General features: G+C 36.3%; 2 protein-coding genes across 2 annotated transcripts; one reads left to right on the forward strand and one right to left on the reverse strand.

Moving 5' to 3' along the window:
- Positions 1-5,974: 5,974 nt before the first annotated feature.
- On the reverse strand, positions 5,975-9,096 carry LOC125680257 (toll-like receptor 3). Its single transcript, XM_056156280.1, has 2 exons — positions 8,971-9,096; positions 5,975-8,778 (listed from the first exon to the last, which is right to left on the reverse strand). The coding sequence occupies exon 2, from the start codon at positions 8,756-8,758 to the stop codon at positions 6,584-6,586; it is 2,175 nt and encodes a 724-aa protein (XP_056012255.1). The 5' UTR covers positions 8,759-8,778; positions 8,971-9,096; the 3' UTR covers positions 5,975-6,583.
- A 2,532-nt stretch (positions 9,097-11,628) lies between these two features.
- Positions 11,629-13,305, forward strand: LOC125680262 (collagen alpha-4(VI) chain-like). Its single transcript, XM_048919714.2, has 5 exons — positions 11,629-11,751; positions 11,859-12,386; positions 12,489-12,551; positions 12,904-13,011; positions 13,223-13,305. Exons 1-5 carry the CDS (start codon positions 11,670-11,672, stop codon positions 13,297-13,299), a joined length of 858 nt encoding a protein of 285 aa, XP_048775671.1. The 5' UTR covers positions 11,629-11,669; the 3' UTR covers positions 13,300-13,305.
- Positions 13,306-19,680: the final 6,375 nt, after the last annotated feature.

Consider the following 19,680-nt stretch of genomic DNA (forward strand, 5'->3'; position numbering starts at 1 on the left):
TTCACCCTTGACCTTTGACCATGTGACCTCAAATTCAATAGGAGTCATCTTCTCCTGAATATACACCAGTGTACCAAGTTTGATGTCTGTTAAGCAAAGGTTTCTCAAGATATTGAGCAGACAGTATATTCCTATGTCCAGTTTGACCCCTGACCTTTAAAAATGTGACCTCAAAATCAAGATGTACCAGTGTACCAAGTTTGATGTCTGTCAAGCAAAGGGTTCTCAAGATATTGAACGGACAGTATATTCCTATGTCCAGTGTGACCCTTGACCTTTGACCATGTGACCTCAAAATCAATAGGGCTCATCTTCTTCTGAAGACGTATCAGTGTACCAAGTTTGATGTCTGTCAAGAAAAGGGTTCTCAAGATACTGAGCAGGCAGTATATTCCCATGTCTAGTTTGACCCTTGACATTTGACCATGTGACCTCAAAATCAATAGGAGTCATCTTCTTCTGAAGATATACCAGTGTACTAAGTTTGATGTTTGTCAAGCAAAGGGTTTTCAAGATATTGAGCAGAGAGTATATTCCAATGTCCAATTTGACTCTTGACCTTTGACCATGTGACCTCAAAATCAATAGGAGTCATCTTCTTCTGAAGATGTACTGGTGTACCAAGTTTGATGTATGTCAAGCAAAGGGTTCTATAGACATTGAATGGTCAGTATATTCCTATGCCCAGTTTGACCCTTGACCTTTGACCTCAAAATCAATAGGGGTCATCTTCTTCTTAGGATGTACCAGTGTGCCAAGTTTGATGTCTTTCAAGCAAAGGGTTCTCAATATATTGAGCGCACATTATATTCCTATGTCCAGAGTAGATTGACCCTTGACCTTTGGATCTGAAAAACAATAGGGGTCCTCTTCTACTCATAACCAACCCACATATGAAATATCATTATCATCAAGTGAATGGTTCTCAAGATATTGAGCGGACAACATGTGGTCTACCGACCGACCGACAGGTGCAAACCAAAATGCCCCTCTTCTTTGAAGGGGGCATAAATATTGGAAAGAGGTGTCTCTTTCTCTTTGAAAGATATCTCTTTTTAGCCGAGTTGCAACGAAGTTGATCTCGGCTATTGGTTTGGTGATGCGGGTGGGTGGGCGGGCGGGCGTCAACAATTGATTTCCGGATGATAACTCGAAAAGTTTACAATCTAATCAAATGAAATTTTGATATATTGTTGGATACCAGGTAAGGAAGACCCCTATTAATTTTGGAGAAAAATGGTTAAAGGTCAAGGTCACAGTGACCGAAAATAGAATGAAAATTTCAGAAAAATTTGGTTTCCGGATGATAACTCGGAAAGTTTAAATCCGAATCAAACGATACTTAAAGATATTGTTATGTACCAGGTAAGAAAGACCCCTATTGATTTTTGAGAAAATAGGTCAAAGTCCAAGGTCACAGTGACCAAAATAGATTTAAAATTCCAAAATGTTTGATTTCAGGAGGATAACTCGAATTTTTTTTAATTTGAATCAAATGAAACTTGGATATATTGTTGGATACCAGCAAAGCAAGGCCCCTATTGATTTTGGTGAAAAGAGGTCAAAGGTCAAGGTCACAGTGACCGAAAATAGATTGAAAACTTCAGACAAATATGGTTTCTGGACAGTAACTCAAAAAGTTTAAAACTGAATCAAATGAAATTTGGTTATATGTTGGATAGCAGGTTAGGAAGACCCCTATTGATTTTGGAGAAAAAAGGTCAAGGTCACAGTCCTGAAAAAAGATTGAAAATTTTAGAAATATCTGGATCTGCATGATAACTCTAAAAGTTTAAATCCGAATATTCACAATTATAACTATGCCACATCATTCCTGACTTTACAATGTATCCCATGCAACTCGGCTCATGCACCCCTTGGTGTAGATATTGATTTTTCAACAATTAAATAAATATCTCTTATACTTTGTGAGATATCTCTCGAGGAATTCTTAGAGAGATATCTCTTTAAGGTATTCAATGTATAATGACCATATTTCATATCTAATAAATGGATGGTGGAATATTTGTAATCATGGTATCATTTTGAAGGGTTCATCAAATAAAAATAATCCACAATAGGAATTTTCAAAATTTTGTTTACTGCTTGATTTATTTCACCTAGAATTTAACATTGAAGTATATGGGAAAAGCATGTTTTATTACAATATATTTAAAACAAATTCTATTTTCATAATTATCTCTTGGTAGAAAGTTACATACACTTTCTTTTTATGAAAATATGAAATAAAATTAATCATTGACCGCACACAGTTTTAGAAAATGAGATTTTTCTTATTTTTACAAAGGGCAGACAACTTTTCCAAAAAGTCTTAAATGCAAAAAGGTCAGCTTCTAATCATTTACCAGTCATGTGAATTTCATCTGCTTCACTTTCATCATTATTTAACAATAAACTTTTATGTTGATCTAAATCCTTCAAAATTGTTCATTATCCTTTCATTATACATGGAATACCTTAAGTGAAGGAGATATCTCTCAAAGTAAAATATTGATTGATTGATGTTTTTTTCGCCACACTCAACAATTTTTTAGTTATCTGTTGGCGACCAGTTTTTATTGGTGGAAGAGAGAACCCAGATACAATGTACCAGGGAAGACCACCGACCTTCCGAAAGTAAACTGGGAAACTTTCTCACGAACCCGCGCCGACAGAGGTGAGAGGCCGTGTGATTTTGAGCGCGATGCTCTAACCAACGTAAAAGAAATATTTCTTTAAGTGAAAGAGATATCTTTTAAAGTATAAGATGTATCTCTTTAAATGAAAGAGATATCTCTCAAAGTGAAAGAAATATCTCTCTATGTGTAAGAGATATCTCTTTTAGAGAGATATTTCTTAAAATTAAGATATCTCTCTCGTTTTAAAGAGATATCTCTTTAAAATAAGAGATATCTCTTTAATTTAAAGATATATATCTTTAAGATAAGAGATATCTCTTTAATTTAAAGATGTATCTTATTTTGCTAATAAATAGTAATAGGGATTGCCATATAGACCCGTACTATCGTTATTAGGACAACATTACCGGTTCCTAACTTTCAACGCTTTGAGTTTGTGTTCCCAACATTTCAATTCATGTGCAGCAACAGAGCAGCAACGAAATGTGTTGTGGGAGTATGTGATGTATGCAAGGGTTATGTACCGGTGCCCATGAACAGACTGGCCTATAATTATATGCATGATTGGTTCTCACACGCGTCACATTCCCGCCACGACCTTCCTACTCGGACACTCTCTGCTAGTCCCTTGGACAGATCGTGATATCCAGACGTTATGTACCGGTAAGCCACTCTACCTTACCAGTGACCACTCGGACACTCTCAGCTAGGCCCTTGAACAGGACATGTCGTATATTGCATACAGCGAAATATGTCATATACCTGTATATCAAGACATTGTGTACCAGTAAGCATCTGTTCCATGTACTTAGTTTAAATATCTGTATACGTCTCATTGTGGACCAGTAAGCATCTGTTCCATGTACTACGTTTAAATATCTGTATATGTCTCATTGTGTACCAGTAAGCATATGTTCCATGTACTTAGTGTAAGTATCTGTATATGTCTCATTGTGTACCAGTAAGCGTCTGTTCCATGTCTTAGTGTAAATATCTGTATATGTCTCATTGTGTACCAGTAAGCATCTGCTCCAGGTACTTAGTTTAAATATCTGTATATGTCTCATTGTTTACCAGTAAGCATCTGCTCCAGGTACTTAGTTTAAATATCTGTATATGTCTCATTGTGTTGTTAATGAGTAAACTCTTCTGTTATACTTGAATTCCAGGGTTTTTTATGATTGTTAATTGATAAAGGAATACTAAGATACTCAAACGATTTCTAATCAAACACAAGGCTTGTGAAGTAGTTCAATGGGAGAAATACAATGGAAAGTAAATGTTTATATTTAAACAAAACAAAAACTTCAGAGAGCAAGATAGACTGTTCTAGAAATATGACTACTACGGTAGACTCAAAAATTGATTTGAGCTGCAAATTCTTCAATTTATCTTGGAAAAGCATTTACCAAGATTCAACACTCTACTGCACCATAGATCAAAACATCAGTAAATGGGTCTGACAGCAGTTTCATTCACATTACTAATATGATATCTACTTTCTCTATGATGAGATGATTTAAACAAATACGTAAGAGTGTCCGTGCCCATAGTTCGAGATGGTCTATCCCCAGATTTCCGAAACACCATGGGTTTGGCACTCAGTGACCCGGAGTCCAGGTTTGCAAAACCCCATTTTCCGGAATGATCCCAAGGTTCCAGAATGGAGTGGGCCGGAGTCGATGATTGTGGTGTGAATTTTTTATTAGGCTTCATGGATTGAATGCAAACCGTAAAATTCGTTCTAGATGCAAACCATAAATATCATTTCAGATGTAAACCGTAAATACCGTTTTAAATGCAAACGGCAAATACCGTTCTAAATGCTTTGCCGACTAGATAAAGTCAGATGTCACAAATATAATTTCAGAATATAATTGAAGATATCTTTAATTATTTGAAGATAATTATCACCACACAACGATTCATTTGAAGATCTCTCCGAAAAAATAATGAAATCTTTAATTCTAAAGTATTGAGTGCATTGATTAAACTATTGATAGCATTAATTATTCTGCTGAATTGATGCGCGCAATAGTTGAATTGTTGCTCTCTTCAAATAAATTAATGATATCAACAACAGAATTTGTGTGCGTTACAATTGAATTGAAGAAAACAATAATTCAATTAACGTACGCATCAATTGAATTAATGAGATTAATTCAAATAATGCGTGCAATAATTCTTTTAGAGAGAGCATTCATCTCATTAGAGGTATCTTCAATTCAACATTTTTTCCATTGAATTAATGATCTCTTTAATTTACAGCGACATTTAATTTAGAGCTCTGTATAAATTATTTGATTTCTTTAATTCAATTGAAGATATCTTTGATTATAACAAATGTACCGTATAAGGAATTAACGGGCACGTCAATTCAGTTGTGGATATGCTGGTTAGTTAATTATTCCCCCTTTCTCCCTATAGAATTATTATGCACATCAATTAAATTTGTGATATCATTAATTCAATTGAAGAGAGCAATAATTCAATTAGTGCGCGCAACAATTCAGCAAAAATAATTAATGCTATCAATAAATAAATCTATGCACGCAATAATTCAGAATTGAAGACATCATTAATCCTTTGAAGAGATCGTTAAATGAAGTGGTGTGTGCATCAAATGAATTCGGTATATTAAAGTATGCAAAGATATCTTCAGTTATTTGAGTTTATGTTAATTTGGCGCTTCAGGAGATCGTGCCTTGACCGCATTCGATCAAATGCGTTAAAATATGTAGTGAGTGCTATTTTGCCAACAGCACGGTATTCAGAAATGGGAGTCGTGGGTCTTTGGGATGAGACGTTTAAAATCCGAGCGACAGGCGTGTGCACAATTAAGAATCCTCCCTGCTTCAGCCATGACTGTCATGCATAGGTCACAATTAGTGACACTTAACCTACAAATGGCTACGTCTCTACAGGAGTGAAAAATTCTTCAGTGGGACAAGAAACAACATTCAAAACTTACAGTTGGTCACGTCTCAGTAGATGAGCACAATACAAACGTTGCTAAATTCTTGGAATGATTTTGACTACGGATAACTCCGTTTACCTGATCAAGATATAGGGCTCACGGCGAGTGAGACCGGTCGACAGGGGATGTTTAATCTTCCTAGACATATGATCCACCTCTGGTATACCCAGGCGTCCGTGTTTGCCCAACTCTCTATTTTGTATTGCATATAGGAGTTATGAGATTGATCACTGTTCGTTATCTTCACCTTTCATTAGACAAATGTTTATTAGGAGTGGATTTGTTAAAGGGGGATAATAGGATAGATATCTGGGGACTCCGGGGTTTTCTTTTTTGAGAATTTTTATTGGCTATTCTAGCCATAAATTATACATAATAAAATCAATAAATAACAACAATAACTAATAATTGATTTGTTTATCTTAATGCACTTGTCTATATATATAACGTTAAATCTTGTATACATTTGCTGTTGTACTAATTTTGGGTTTTCTATCTTCGGTGGGGGATGGGCTCTCAATCCGCCACAGAATAGAACAACTACATGTTATTTCATACACAATGTAAATTATACGTTGAAGCCATTTTTTTTCCATTCAAGGAAGAAAAGAAAAAAAAGATTTTCAATGCAGTTCAATGAATAAGCATTTCATCCTCAATTTGCTGAGAGCTTCCTTAGGAGAGAACCTATTCATTATTTTCTTTCCTTATTTTTTTTTTTTTATCATTGTTTTCAATAAGCGACTCTCCCAATACTTTAACACAGATAAAATCTTTTCATCTCCATATGCACAAGCAAGCGGTTTAGGAATTAACATGAAATATTCCAGCTGTGTACACCAACATGTTCCAAAGTTCAATAAATTAGTTCAATTCGAACAGTCAGCTGTTGGTTTCAATAAGATTTAGGTTCGAATGTCCAATAACAGTTGAACATGTACTTTTAAAGCTGCATCTTCCGGTATCATTATTGAATGTCACCAATCATATCATCAGCACTTTCTGTATGGTCGGATTGGAACTGTAATTTCCGTAATACTTTCCCCCAGAATAGATTCTGCCCCGTTTCGTCAGACTTTGACCATAGCGCGTAGTCATGTGTTGTCAGCAATGCCTTTAGAGTGTTCGACAAATACTTGTAGCTGATTTCGGTCAAAACTGCTACGATGATGTTATTTCTTTTCTCTTCCAAACATCTGTTGTACGAAAAATGCATTTGAAATTCACACCATTTACTTTTTGCAAAATGATTGGACAGAATTAAGAGAACTCGTCTGCTCTGGTTCATGTTGTCGACAATGTTATCGCAGTGTAACTTTCCGATTTCAAAATCTCGACACCTCACACAGAGACTGTAGCCCTTGTCTTCCAGATAGGGTACGGCAATCTTGAAAACAAAATTATTATCTTCGTCAGCGTAAACAATATATATGTCGTAATTGAAATCGGGATCATCTTTTATGATTTCGTATCCTCTCCTCCGTTGTTTCACTACGTATAACCAATGCCGTATATGCCATCGCAGTTTATACACCACTACCAACACGAGAAGCACCGTCATGAGAACACTGCAGAATGTTATAATAGAAATTACCACTGCCGGGTTGATGGGACACAAGTCTTTTTCGGTAAGGTTAAACAATATTCTCGTACCCAGATCATCATGTGCATTAGGCCTACATGTAATCTTGTCTACCGAGGATACCTTTTCTTTGTTGGAGTGCATCCATTTGTAAAACCACAGCGCATCATTGCAGTTGCAGGAAAACTTGTTATGACTGACATCTAGTCCACCGCTACTGCTCATTCCATTCAGGAGTCTTTCTGGGAAATTCGAAGGCGTGATTTTTTCGATATTATTGTCCGATAAATGAAGAAAGCGTAATTTCGATTTATAACCGAAAACGGACTCACCATCCCACGACGCTTGCAGGTTGTTGTCTGACACGTCGAGTTTGAACAAATGAGGTAAATATTTCATAAACCCCCGTGGTAAATAGTGCAGATTCATATCTCTTATACCTAGTACTTGTAATTTTTTCAAAGGTTTTATCATTGAAATGAATTCATGTCCCTTTAGTTTAATCTTGTTGGAGGTAATGTTCAACAATGTCAGATTTGGACAGTGTTTGAAATATTCGAGAGCAGGGTTGGTAGGAGTGTTCTGAAACCAGAATCCATTGCCTGTGAAGAGCAGTTCTTTTAATGACGTACTTTCAAATGCCCTAGATTCAATATGAAAGAGTTGCCCAGCCGACCTTTGAATATTGAGTCTTTTCAAAGAGCTTAAAGATGTGAAGGTGTTATTGTAAAGTTTTCGTATCGCATGTCCATTCAAGTTTAAGTGGGTCAAATCTGGTAAACACGAAAAATATTCTCGTTTAAATTCAGTCAATTTATTATACTGAAAATGGAGCTTTTGTAAGTTTTTAAATGAATAATTACAAAACTTTGGAAATGTTTTAAACCAATTCCCCTGTAATAACAAATTTGTGACATTTTCTATGCCAGTGAAGTTGTAACTATTTTCTGATATTCCATTAAATGACACATCCAAGACTCTGAGCCGCCTCAAATCTGCAAACCAGGTGCCATTCAAACTGCGGAAATAGTTATAGGATAAGTCTATCTTATAAAGAGAATGCTTGAGTCCTTTAAAGTCAGGGGGTGTGTACCAAACATTGTGAGAAAATTGGATACCCTTAATGGTTTTAGTTACATTACACATCATTAGGGATAGATTTTGTTTTGAAACCTTAGTTTCTCTACTGATCTCCAAATACCGAAGGCTTTGCAGTTCCGACAACGCATCCACGGAAATGTTCTCGATATTATTATCCCGTAGGGTTAGTTTCATCAGTGGGATATTTATCAGGTTGCCGAAGGTTTCTTTGGTGACGCTTACTAGTTGAAATCTTTGAATATGTACACTGCTGGTGTTGTTCGGCATTTTTGGTATTTGTTGTGCTGGTGAGGTTCGATTTGTGTTCACACAAATTATTTTTACATATGCAGATTTGCCATAATGCGAACACTTACACATTTTTGGGATCGTTTTTTCAGCTTGAGTACATGGATTAGCGAGTATGCTGTCCTGCATCGCCAGCAGTATGAAAAATACACTCTGAGTAACTGGAATCATACTGACCAAATGTCAAAATTCTGAAAGAAGAGATGTATAACAAGTGAATACATATATATCATGATGAATTACAGAATATTTTGGGCGTTACCTTGTAAACAAAAACCTTCACAAAGTGAATGAAAGGCTTTGGATTTAGGTTATGTTAACCCATATACGGATAAATTATCTATCAAAGTACAGTACCTGTTAGTGCGCTATCTTATACTTACTAAGATTTGGTTCACACTTGTGTCTGCATCTATGTCCAAGTTTATTTTAACACAGAATCGTCCAATACTCTAACGTTTCCGGTATCGCTGTTTGTTTCAGGAAGTTAAATTTTTCAAGCGCAACAACAATAGTACTCTTTCTAAACACGGAAGGAATTTACAAATGATAAAAAAAAAAGATGTAAAAGATATCACAAGACTACAAATATAGATATTCAGGTGTGAAAAGGTGGGGTGTTTTTTTTAAAGCAGAAGTGCTAAATTTAGACTTGCTAAAGTCTCTTATGTTTTGTTTTTTTTTTGTTTTTTTTATTAATTTATCATTTCGTTCAAATTTTTCTGTTTCAGAAGTCTAAATATCTGCTCTCTTACCATACTTAAATATCACCAAACATATCTATGTTTGGCATTATTAAAAAGTATTAAAGAGAGCACTGATTATTAAACATAGAGACTTGAGCAAATCTATGCTAAATACTGTGCGCAACGATACATTTTAAATACTTCATAGAGAATCCCGACACGTGACAAACTTCTCTTCAAACCAATAAATGTCTAGCACTTGTTTGTATGTATGCATTAATCAATGTCGATGGTGAAGAGGACTCACCTTGGGTTGTGCGTTCGAGTCCTGTTTAACCTACTGTAACCTAATGTGTGTTCCGTTTCAGAACTCAAGTTTGGAAATATTTTTTTCTTTCTTGGAATCGAGCACCAATACCACAAAAGTTTATTGTTGCAGATTAATTTACGAAATAGAAGTCAGATTTGCCCCATGCATTGGTTGTAATTGCGTTTATTCTATTAACAGAGGCTTCGATAAGACGTTTACCTGGCGTTCTGTCTACGACTCTTCTACACCCTGACACTCTTACACAGTGAATGTCAATGTACTGTTATAAGCTAGAAAGAAATTTCAGAAAATGTAAACATCTGCTACACTTCTATCTAGATTTTGGCTCATTCATTCACTGCATGTATGTTTTCTCTTTGATTTTCATTGAGTGCCAATTGCAACAACGAAGACGCATTTTGTTTCATTTTAGTGCCCTTCGTCCGCGTATGGATATATACATTCTACGAACTACTTTTTGAACAACTAACAACTAAACCGATGCGTTACAGCAGTGTGTAGTACCATGTAAATCAACATGTAATTCAGTAAATAAAAATAGATATTCATTCAGTAAATAAAAACAGATATTCATTCAGTAAATAAAAACAGATATTCATTCCGTTATGTTCGTTTATTTTATGTGTTTAGAGTTTGCCTTTCGTGGACTATTTCTCTTTACCATCGTTCAAATATGGAAATCATCACCAAATATGGAGACATGCCAAGGTCAGATAATTTTCAGCCGTTATGTGTAAATAGCTTACAAGGTCAATAATATAAATATTTTACATGCTTAAATCCATTTCTATTTAAAGAAAAAACACAGAAAAATATATATGATGAAATGTCTTTCTGTAGTTTGTTAAACAGGAGCAAACTTAAGATTTTTTTCCTGCAATGTTTGCGATTTCATGTATGTTTCCAGAAAAACGTATGTAGAATACAGTGTTCTGCTAAATGAATTAATGAAGGTATCCCTTCATGTAAGGATAAGTTAGTATTGGACAATTCAAGCGATTGCTTAAAAAAATTATACGATCGGGTTCTTGATCTATCATTTTATAAAGTTTATTCGAAACGCTCAATTTCCATGAATAAAAACATGGAGTGAGAGACAATGATAGACAGCTAATTTCTAGTTTCATTACAGGGCATCTGTTATCTTTCCGGTCATTTGAGTGTCGTATAACAAACAAAATTCCCCATAGTTAAATGGTTGAGCAGCTGCCACTCACATGCACGAAATTTTACTCATAGGCGCAAATTTTACACTTGCAAATTTTACTCTTACTGTGTTTATGTAATATTTGCGATGCGTTCACATGCACTAGCAAACTGTGTGTAAATCCGTACTAAGTTACCTATTCCAAGCAATATGGATGTATTTTGAGGACAAAAGAACGAGATGGATATATCCTTATTATGTAGCTATAGATTTTGTCATTTATTGTTCTAATACAATTTGCAGTTTGAACTTAAAGACACAGCAGAAGTTCACAACTCTTTCTAATACAGGACGATGTGAAATTTTAAAAGAAAATTATGCAATATTCTAGTGACAATTTCAATAATTTTGTCATGTGTGTAAATTTTGCCATGCGTTCACGGGACTAAATTTACTCATATGTAAAAGTGAATATGCACCTCGTCTGACTAGATGCAGATTTCACACTAGGAATAAAACAAATGAGTAAAATACTTTACATATATGCAAATGCTTTCACATGACACAATATACTCCTGGTTGCAAATTTTGCACATATGCCCCAAAATGCACCCCGTGTGCAAACAGGTGCATGTGAAAGGGTTTTTAGTAATTAAAAATTAGAACTAGTAAAAATATGGTTTTTACATTTTAGGTTCGAACTTGGTGATCGTTCATAACGTATTTTCCCACAGAATTTACTATTAGATAAGCTATCATGAAAATAAATTAATCCTTCATTAGGTGTATGAGGACACATATTACAAACGGTATATACATACGACCTTTCTTATCAATATGACAAGTTACGAACAACCTGTTATCAAATGAGGCTAAGCAATCTTAGCCATTTCCTCATAAAAAATTCCAACGGACAAAATGGTCGTCTGTAGATCCTTGTTCATTTCTACTCTGGTCTATGCATTCCTGATGACATGCCACTCAAAAATTCCTACCACAGGTACGCTACGAGCACTCTATCATGCCGTTGTTTAGTTTGATTGCAAATTCACATTGTAAAACGTGACTAACCTGAAAACAAACGATGACGCTAGCATTTCTTCTCAGGATGCAGACCTCTGGACGTTGTTTTTCTGGTCGATAGCAGTGGGAGTGAAACCAACGACTCGTTCAATGCCCAGATTGAATTCATGAAAGAAATCGTCAACAGTTCTGCTTCTTACAATAACAACACCAAGTTCGGTGCAGTTAGCTTTTCTAACGATGCTAGACTGGAATTCAAACTTAATTCATCAGAACAAGACATAATTAGAGCCATATCAAATATTTCGCACATTGGTAAATTTACTCACTTAGAGGAAGGATTTAACTTCGTAATTGATGTAATGTTCACAAAAAATGGTGGTGATCGCCCACATGCTGATAATGTGCTTTTAGTATTGACGGATGGCATATTTCACCCTGAAAATACAACGGAGCCAGTGGAGGAACTGCTCGGGAAAGGCGTTGAAATCATTCCCGTGCTTTTCACTGATGAAGTAACAGATAAATTGGCCAGCAATGCCAATAGCATTACACATACAAACACTACTTATACAAAAGACACATTTGATCCCAAGGAACTGTTCTGTAAAGGTAAGTGCATGTACTGTGTTTGTGCATCTTTCTTACCTATCCATACTAGGATACCAATGTAGATATTACGCTTCACTGATTAAAACTCATAATACACTACAGGTGTCTCCATGTTGCCAACAGCACCACCAAGATCAACGATTGCTTCGGCAACAACAGACCGAGGTAAAAACGAAAATGAGAATACAATGTAAGAAAGAATATTATCTATATTACAATTAAAGGAAGAACTTTTCAAGACAAGACAGAAAATGTTTTGGACCGACTTGAAATGCCTACCAGTTGTTTTTTTTTTCACGTAAGGCATCTACCGTAATCAGACATATAGTTGTGAAACTGAATGGACGTAGCTTTTCACTTAGAGCTTTCTGTCTTTTGATACACAACTTTCCTGTCTTTTTTATGTAAAACAGTTTCCTTGCACATTATAATATCCAATAAATATTCACCAAGCATAAAGCATCATGATACACGAGTCTTCTTAAGACCTGAATACTCCAATCTGCTTATTCTTCAGGGTGCAGAGACAATATTTCAATATGCCCAAGCTATGGTGCAGATATGTGCATTCGATTTAAATCTTGGGCGATGGTGCAGTGTCGCTGCTTCTGTAAATTCGATCAAGGTAATTTTTTCAACAGCTTCCAAGTCAGTAAGCGCAGGTTCAAAAATTCATAAACCAAAAGATCAAAAAGTTTAATCAATTCGTTTTGCTCCAGTTGACAAGAATTAGATGAAGACGAAAACAATACATGTTAATGTATTCATAAATGAATGAGGAATCGGTATTTTATCGAATTTTGATAAAATTAAGTACTATATCAATTCTCATTTAGATTCAGGGAGACTACCACTTACCATTCCAACGTATAGTACTAAAATCTGGGTCACCATCACGAATAAACATGGATGAAGTCTACTTTGTGTTGTTTTTTCTTTCCATTTTTAAACCGTTCTCGGTTTAACAGTTTCAGAATGGCCCAATAATCAAACTACTTGTGTACTCTGCTTCCTTGTCGAACAGATCGTAGCGCACCAGCAGGATGCTGAGACTGAATTTACTCCTGAGCGACCATGTTTTGCTGTTTGCCCTATGTAAAAGATAATGGCTAAATGAGCGTTTTTAAAACGGGTGCGAAAATTTGGCTGTATATTCATGAGTAACAGGTAAATCTATGTAGGTGCATGATATAAATAAGATGTATATCAGTTTCACCTATTGACGAAAACTGACTGTGATGGACACGTCTATTGACTACATGTATTGCTTGTAGGAGTTATGAGATTGATCACTGTTCGTTATCTTCACCTTGCATGTAGCGTATGTCCAATGGATAAACAGTTCCCTGGTAAAAATATCGCTGACACAGCGGAGTATACACTGCTCCTGCTTGCAATGGAGCACCGATCTATATGATTGATTATATGTTGTTTAACGTCCCTCTCGAGAATGTTTCACTCATATGGAGACGTCACTACTGCCGGTGAAGGGCTGAAAAATGTAGACTTATGATTGGTGCTTACAGCCTTTAATCAGGGAGGGATCTTTATCGTGCCACACCTGCTGTGATACGGGACCTCGGTTGTTACGGTCTCATCCGAAGGACCACCCCATTAGTCGCCTTTTACAACAAGCAAGGGCTACTGAGGACCCATTCTAACCCGGATCACTACGGGACCCGATTTATATGAGTTATTGAATGAATATGCAGTACAGACTCTACACAAAAGGTGAAATGATATATTGTCCAGTGGGCAATCAGAGATGACCGCCGCGAAGTTTATCTTTATATTAAGTAGTGTGGGATCTGTTCTAATGTCCAGTCCTCTTGTCGTCGAGATGAAATCTGGAGCTAAGATGAACATTCTTTGCGTCGTCTTAGTTTTATGTATAGGTTTACTGAAAAATTCCATTGGTGTGTTTCAAGGACATTCGGACTTCGCTGGTAAGAAATCCTGACGATGAATACAGATTATTAGGTGCGCTTGGTTAATAACTTATATGTGATAATCCTATTACGTCAAAACGATGCATATACTTAATGAAAGAAATGAGGTGAAATGTTGATTTCTGTCTTTATACCTTTAGAACTTATCTGGGCAAATCCGCCCGTTACAGAAGAATGAAAATAGCATCTGTTAAAAACAAAAATCACTCGATTATTCATTATTATACGTCCCGATTCTGGCTAATTCAAAAGTCATAATCAAGGTTATCAATTTAAAAAAAACCCAAACAAACATGCAGAAAAACAGACCAAAACATCGTCTCTTGATTACGATCTCGGGACACATGAAAAACAGCGGTCAGAGATACAAATTTCACTTCACTTCATCAACATAGAAAACGTGATCAAGCGACAAGATTTTTATAATGCTCCTGAGCGTATGATAATGATGTCATTGTAAACTATTGTCAAATAAACCACAACATATTTTTACGATTTTAACAAAATCGGGTTGGAATGTAAATGTATAGCTTCGGCCTTGACCTATCAGTCTTTATCTTGTTATCACAAAGTTTCGAACAAACGAAGAGTAAGAAAAGCTTGAACTTTCAATTCTATCTAGATATTGTATAGTTAAAAATTATAGCCATGGCTAAAGTTGAGGTCAGACAAAGACACAAAAAAAAAAAAAAAAAAGAGAGAGAAAGAGACCAAAAAAAATAATCACCAAGCCCTCGATCTTAAATCTTAGGCGCAGCAGTAAGAAATACAAAGACGCCGTTGCAATTTCACATTAAAATCACTCTATAATCACGATATTTCCAGATCCCTCCACATGCAGGGACAAGGTGTCGCAGTGCTATACCTATGATCCGATTATCTGCACAATATACAAGAGCTGGGCGGACATTCAATGTTCCTGCTTCTGCCAGTCTCGTCACGGTATGTGTTTTCTTTGCTGCATTAGAAGGTCTTCGGACGGTACCATTCCATGGTGACAAAACCCTAAGATGCTGATGGAAAAGAGTATGCATACATGTATAAGGATCTGCAGATTATTGAAAAGATTTTCACTTATTTGTTGTAGAACAAACTGCTACTGCTGCACTAATCACTCTGACAACTCTGACACAGCCATCTCAACATGTAACGAGTCCTTCAATTCATTCCATTTCCTGTTTCACATGTGAAGATTATCTAACTTTTCGATGTCAATCTTTTGCGACCGTATGTGACAACACTTGCATGATAAGATACGGGGATGGCAAACTGCTGTCCAAGTGCACATTAGTAAGTTCTCCATCAATTGCAGTCTGTTCTCAAGATACAAAACAAATAGGATATTGAATTAAGGCTTTATAATAACACAGCACACGATATTTTGCTTGAAAACTTGTGGAAAGGGGTGCTTGATCATGGGGTCTCCACCAGATGATTTTCAAATATCAATTTCAGAACAAGTCTTGCTTTTATGAGAGAATAGTTTTTGTTTGATTTGCATATCAGTTTAAAATAAATACTCTTGAACTGGAGACTTAATAATGATTCACCATATGTTAAAATTACTGTACACTGTGCATACATGTATATTCGGAACCTACAAGCAGTTGAAACTCAGTTGCTTGCATTCATTCATGGATACCTTTATAACTTAGGATCGGGAGTGCAGATCTGCTCAACAGAACGACTTTTTGCACTTTGGTAGTTCGACTCGCTGCTGTAAATCTAATAACTGCGTTAGCGAAACTCTACAACAGGTTATTCTAGGTAAGCATGCATGATAACAACTACGAAAATGTCCGAAGTTATCACTTTGTGAAATACCTTTAATGATTTTCTTTTCCAGTTCACCAGACGCAATCTGGGGGCGAGACAACTTATCCCGTGACGACAACAGCAACAATGTCTTCTGCCACGGTGACAACTTCTCCAAAAGTTCAGAGTTCAATAACATCTGCAACAACACACCCGATGACTCATCAACATGTATCAACACCAAAATCAACACATCTTGTAACGTCAAAACAGAATTCATCAACGTTGTCTCAAAACAATACGATACAACAAACAATGGCGACATCATTGCAGAAGTCAGCGGCAACAGCTCCCGTGGCGTACCCTGTAGTACCAAAAGCAACTCCTCGCTGGTCCTTTGTCACTCTTCCTGTTGGAAGACGACGATAACTAATAAACATTAAACTGTAACCAATTTATCTCACCAATTACGAAGAAAGTTATTGAATAGGTAAATATTTCCAGTAACATGCAAGGTGAAGATAACGAACAGTGATCAATCTCATAACTCCTACAAGCAATACAAAATAGATAGTTGGGCAAACACGGACCCCTGGACACACACGAGGTGGAATCAGGTGCCTAGGAGGAGTAAGCATCCCCTGTTGACCGGTCACACCCGCCGTGAGCCCCATATCCTGATCAGGTAAACGGAGTTATCCGCAGTCAAAATCAGTGTGCCAAGAACGGCTTAACAATCGGTATGAAACACGTCAGACTACATTTGACCCAATGCGAGGTTGTATATGGTACTTTGATCTTCTAATGGCTTATCAAAATGTAACCTCAAAAGGATAATAGGCAAAGACATTTGAATGCCATCTGAACCAAAGCTCTGAGAAATACATTAAGGATTAACTACATTGACATAATGGCTGATTTCCTTTTTAAACATGAATGAAAATATGAAAAACAGCAATATTTGTATATTCCTTTTAAATATAATCGCCCGGGTACTTGTAGCTCAGTCGGTTAACATGTTGATTGCTTAAAAGACAAAAAATACCCTGTCGATCTGCAGATCGCAGGTTCGAGTCTAGCAATTTTTTTTCTTTTTCAGATTACTTTCTTCTAAAACTGGTTTTTTGATTAATAAAGTATTTGAAAGTTTTCATTGTACACATCCTCCACTTTTCATCCATATGAAAAGTGAAGATAACGAACAGTGATCAATCTCACAACTCCTATTAGCAATACAAAAAAGAGAGTTGGGCAAACATGGAACCCTGGATACACCAGAGGTGCGATCAGATGCCTAGTAGGAGTAAGCATCCCCTGTCGACCGTTCACACCCGCCGTGAGCCCTATATCTTGATCAGGTAAACGACGTTATCCGTAGTCAAAATCAGTGTGCTAAGAGCGGCCTAACAATCGGTATGAAACAATATTGGTCCAGTCCTGTATTCTGAATCGCAGATGTCGTCTGCACCACGATACGATGACGTTGAAGCAGTATTGGGGCGCACTGCTGGACGTCTCGGTCTGATGTTGTGCTCGCGCAGACGATTACGCACAGTTTTTGGATTGATTGGTCGAAGTCCAGGAATGCTACGATCAGTCAAACTTGCTGTCTGGAAACGATTTCTCAGGTGCACAAGTCTAATGTGGTTGTCCTGTCGACGCGATATCACACGTGGACCACCAGAACGTGGTCGATCCTGAGTGTTACCAGATTGTTGGAAAAATCTCCATAATGACTGGATGGTGTTCCGATGAACTCCAGAGTGTCTTGCTACGAGATTTTGTGCCATTCCAGATTGAAGCATCCCAACAGCACGATTACGTTGGTTTTCGCTTAGTTGTGGCATGAGAGAAGGGTAAATTTTGCCAAAACTAAAGTGCTTTCTTTAACGAATAGTGTCCAAACAAACCTTTTACACTTCTTACTCCAAACAGTATTGGCCAGTAAAACTCGTGCGTACGAACACTTCAATAAACAATATGTGTTCAGTCCGTGCATCTGAGTCGGGTACTATCCGATATTGTTTAAAAACATCACCTTTATCGATTGTTTAGATTTTATAAATATAAACAAATATAGAAAAATGTAGTTTCTTTTTGCCCCTAGTATATATTGAAATCAAGATTATGGCAAGCCCTTTTACTATTTATTCGAAAAACAAGATATCTCTTTAAATTATAGAGATATCTCTTATTTCAAAGAGATATCTCTTTAAAATGAGATATCTCTTTTACTTTTAGAAATATCTCTCACACTTAAAGAGATGTCTTTTACTTTTAGAGATATCTCTTACACTTAAAAGATATCTCTTTCACTTAGAGAGATATTTTGTTCACTTTGAGAGGTACCTCTTTTACTTAGAGAGATATCTCTTATACTTTAAGAGATGTCTCTTTCACTTAAAGAGATATCTTTTTCACTTTGAGGGATATCTCCTTCATTTAAAGCGATATCTCTCTTAGAATTCCGAGAGAGATATCTCTCAAAGTATAAGAGATATCTCTTTAATCGTTGAAAGAGATATCTCTCAAAGAAAAAGAGATATATCTTTCCAATATTTTTTACTAGTTTGAATACTTAATGAATTCTTCCTAAACCGTAAGCCCGACAAAGCAATTTTTACCATGATGGCTGCAATTCCGGGCGAAGATTTTGCGTTTACCGCATGTGAAGTGTATACAGGTAACAAAAACACAAAACAAAACAAAGACAATCAATTGATAAAATATGTGAGCTAGACTAGATGTACATTTACAGTTATACTAAATTATGTTTCCCCAACCATCTCTTTAACCATCTCTTTAACCTTTTCCACCATTTTTACACTAGAAGTATTTTGATTGGTTAAAAAATTGGTATATCTCTCTTATTTAAAGAGATATCTTATTTTACTAATAAATAGTAAAGGGTTTTGCCATACAAGATACATAAATGCATGATGAACAGACATAATTTTAAACAGAACGAACGAACTCGTAAACAATCGTCGGGTGACGCCCTATGAATAATTACGTCACAGATTTTTGTAACGTATGTAAATCAACCTACACAAGAGTTTTAATCCTTCGCAACAGGCGTGCATTGGACTGGAGGATGCATCCATGCTTTTAGGGACCACCATCTTGATGTATAGTCAGCAGATTTACCGCCCTCCCTAAATGCCCAACGACACCACAATTCTTTCCAATCTTGTATCACTAGTAGGGGCGGATCAAGGTCGGATTGAAGTTGGAAGCAGCTCAACTTCACGAGACGGGGGTTTGGGGGCCGCCTTAAGGCTCCCAAGGCTTTGGATTTTATAGGCTTGAAATATGTCTACTTTGAAGTTATTTGTACCATTTTCTGTCTTTTTAATGAGGTGAAATTAATAAAATGATTTTGTGATCTATTTCCCTGAGAGTGGAAAAAATTATGGCTTCTTTCATCGTTTTTTTCTCTCTAAACAATAAGACCATGATTTATATTTACACACAGTTTGAAAATAGGTATGAGGGAATTAGCAAATTTATGGTCCCCCTCAACCAGAGAGCTATTTCCCTTGTCGGAGGCCTCGTCGCCTCGGGAAATAGCTTTTTTGTCAAAGGAAACC

The sequence above is a fragment of the Ostrea edulis genome, chromosome 2 (genome assembly GCF_947568905.1).
Source record: "Ostrea edulis chromosome 2, xbOstEdul1.1, whole genome shotgun sequence".
Lineage (NCBI taxonomy): Eukaryota > Metazoa > Mollusca > Bivalvia > Ostreida > Ostreidae > Ostrea > Ostrea edulis.

Coding starts and splice junctions, on each gene's coding strand:
- LOC125680257 (XM_056156280.1), bottom strand. CDS start 8,758: ATGATTCCAGTTACTCAGAGTGTATTTTTCATACTGCTGGCGATGCAG.
- LOC125680262 (XM_048919714.2), top strand. CDS start 11,670: ATGGTCGTCTGTAGATCCTTGTTCATTTCTACTCTGGTCTATGCATTC. Junction 12,552..12,903: donor TTCGGCAACAACAGACCGAG/GTAAAAACGAAA, acceptor CTTATTCTTCAG/GGTGCAGAGACAATATTTCA. Junction 13,012..13,222: donor CTTCTGTAAATTCGATCAAG/GTAATTTTTTCA, acceptor ATTCTCATTTAG/ATTCAGGGAGACTACCACTT.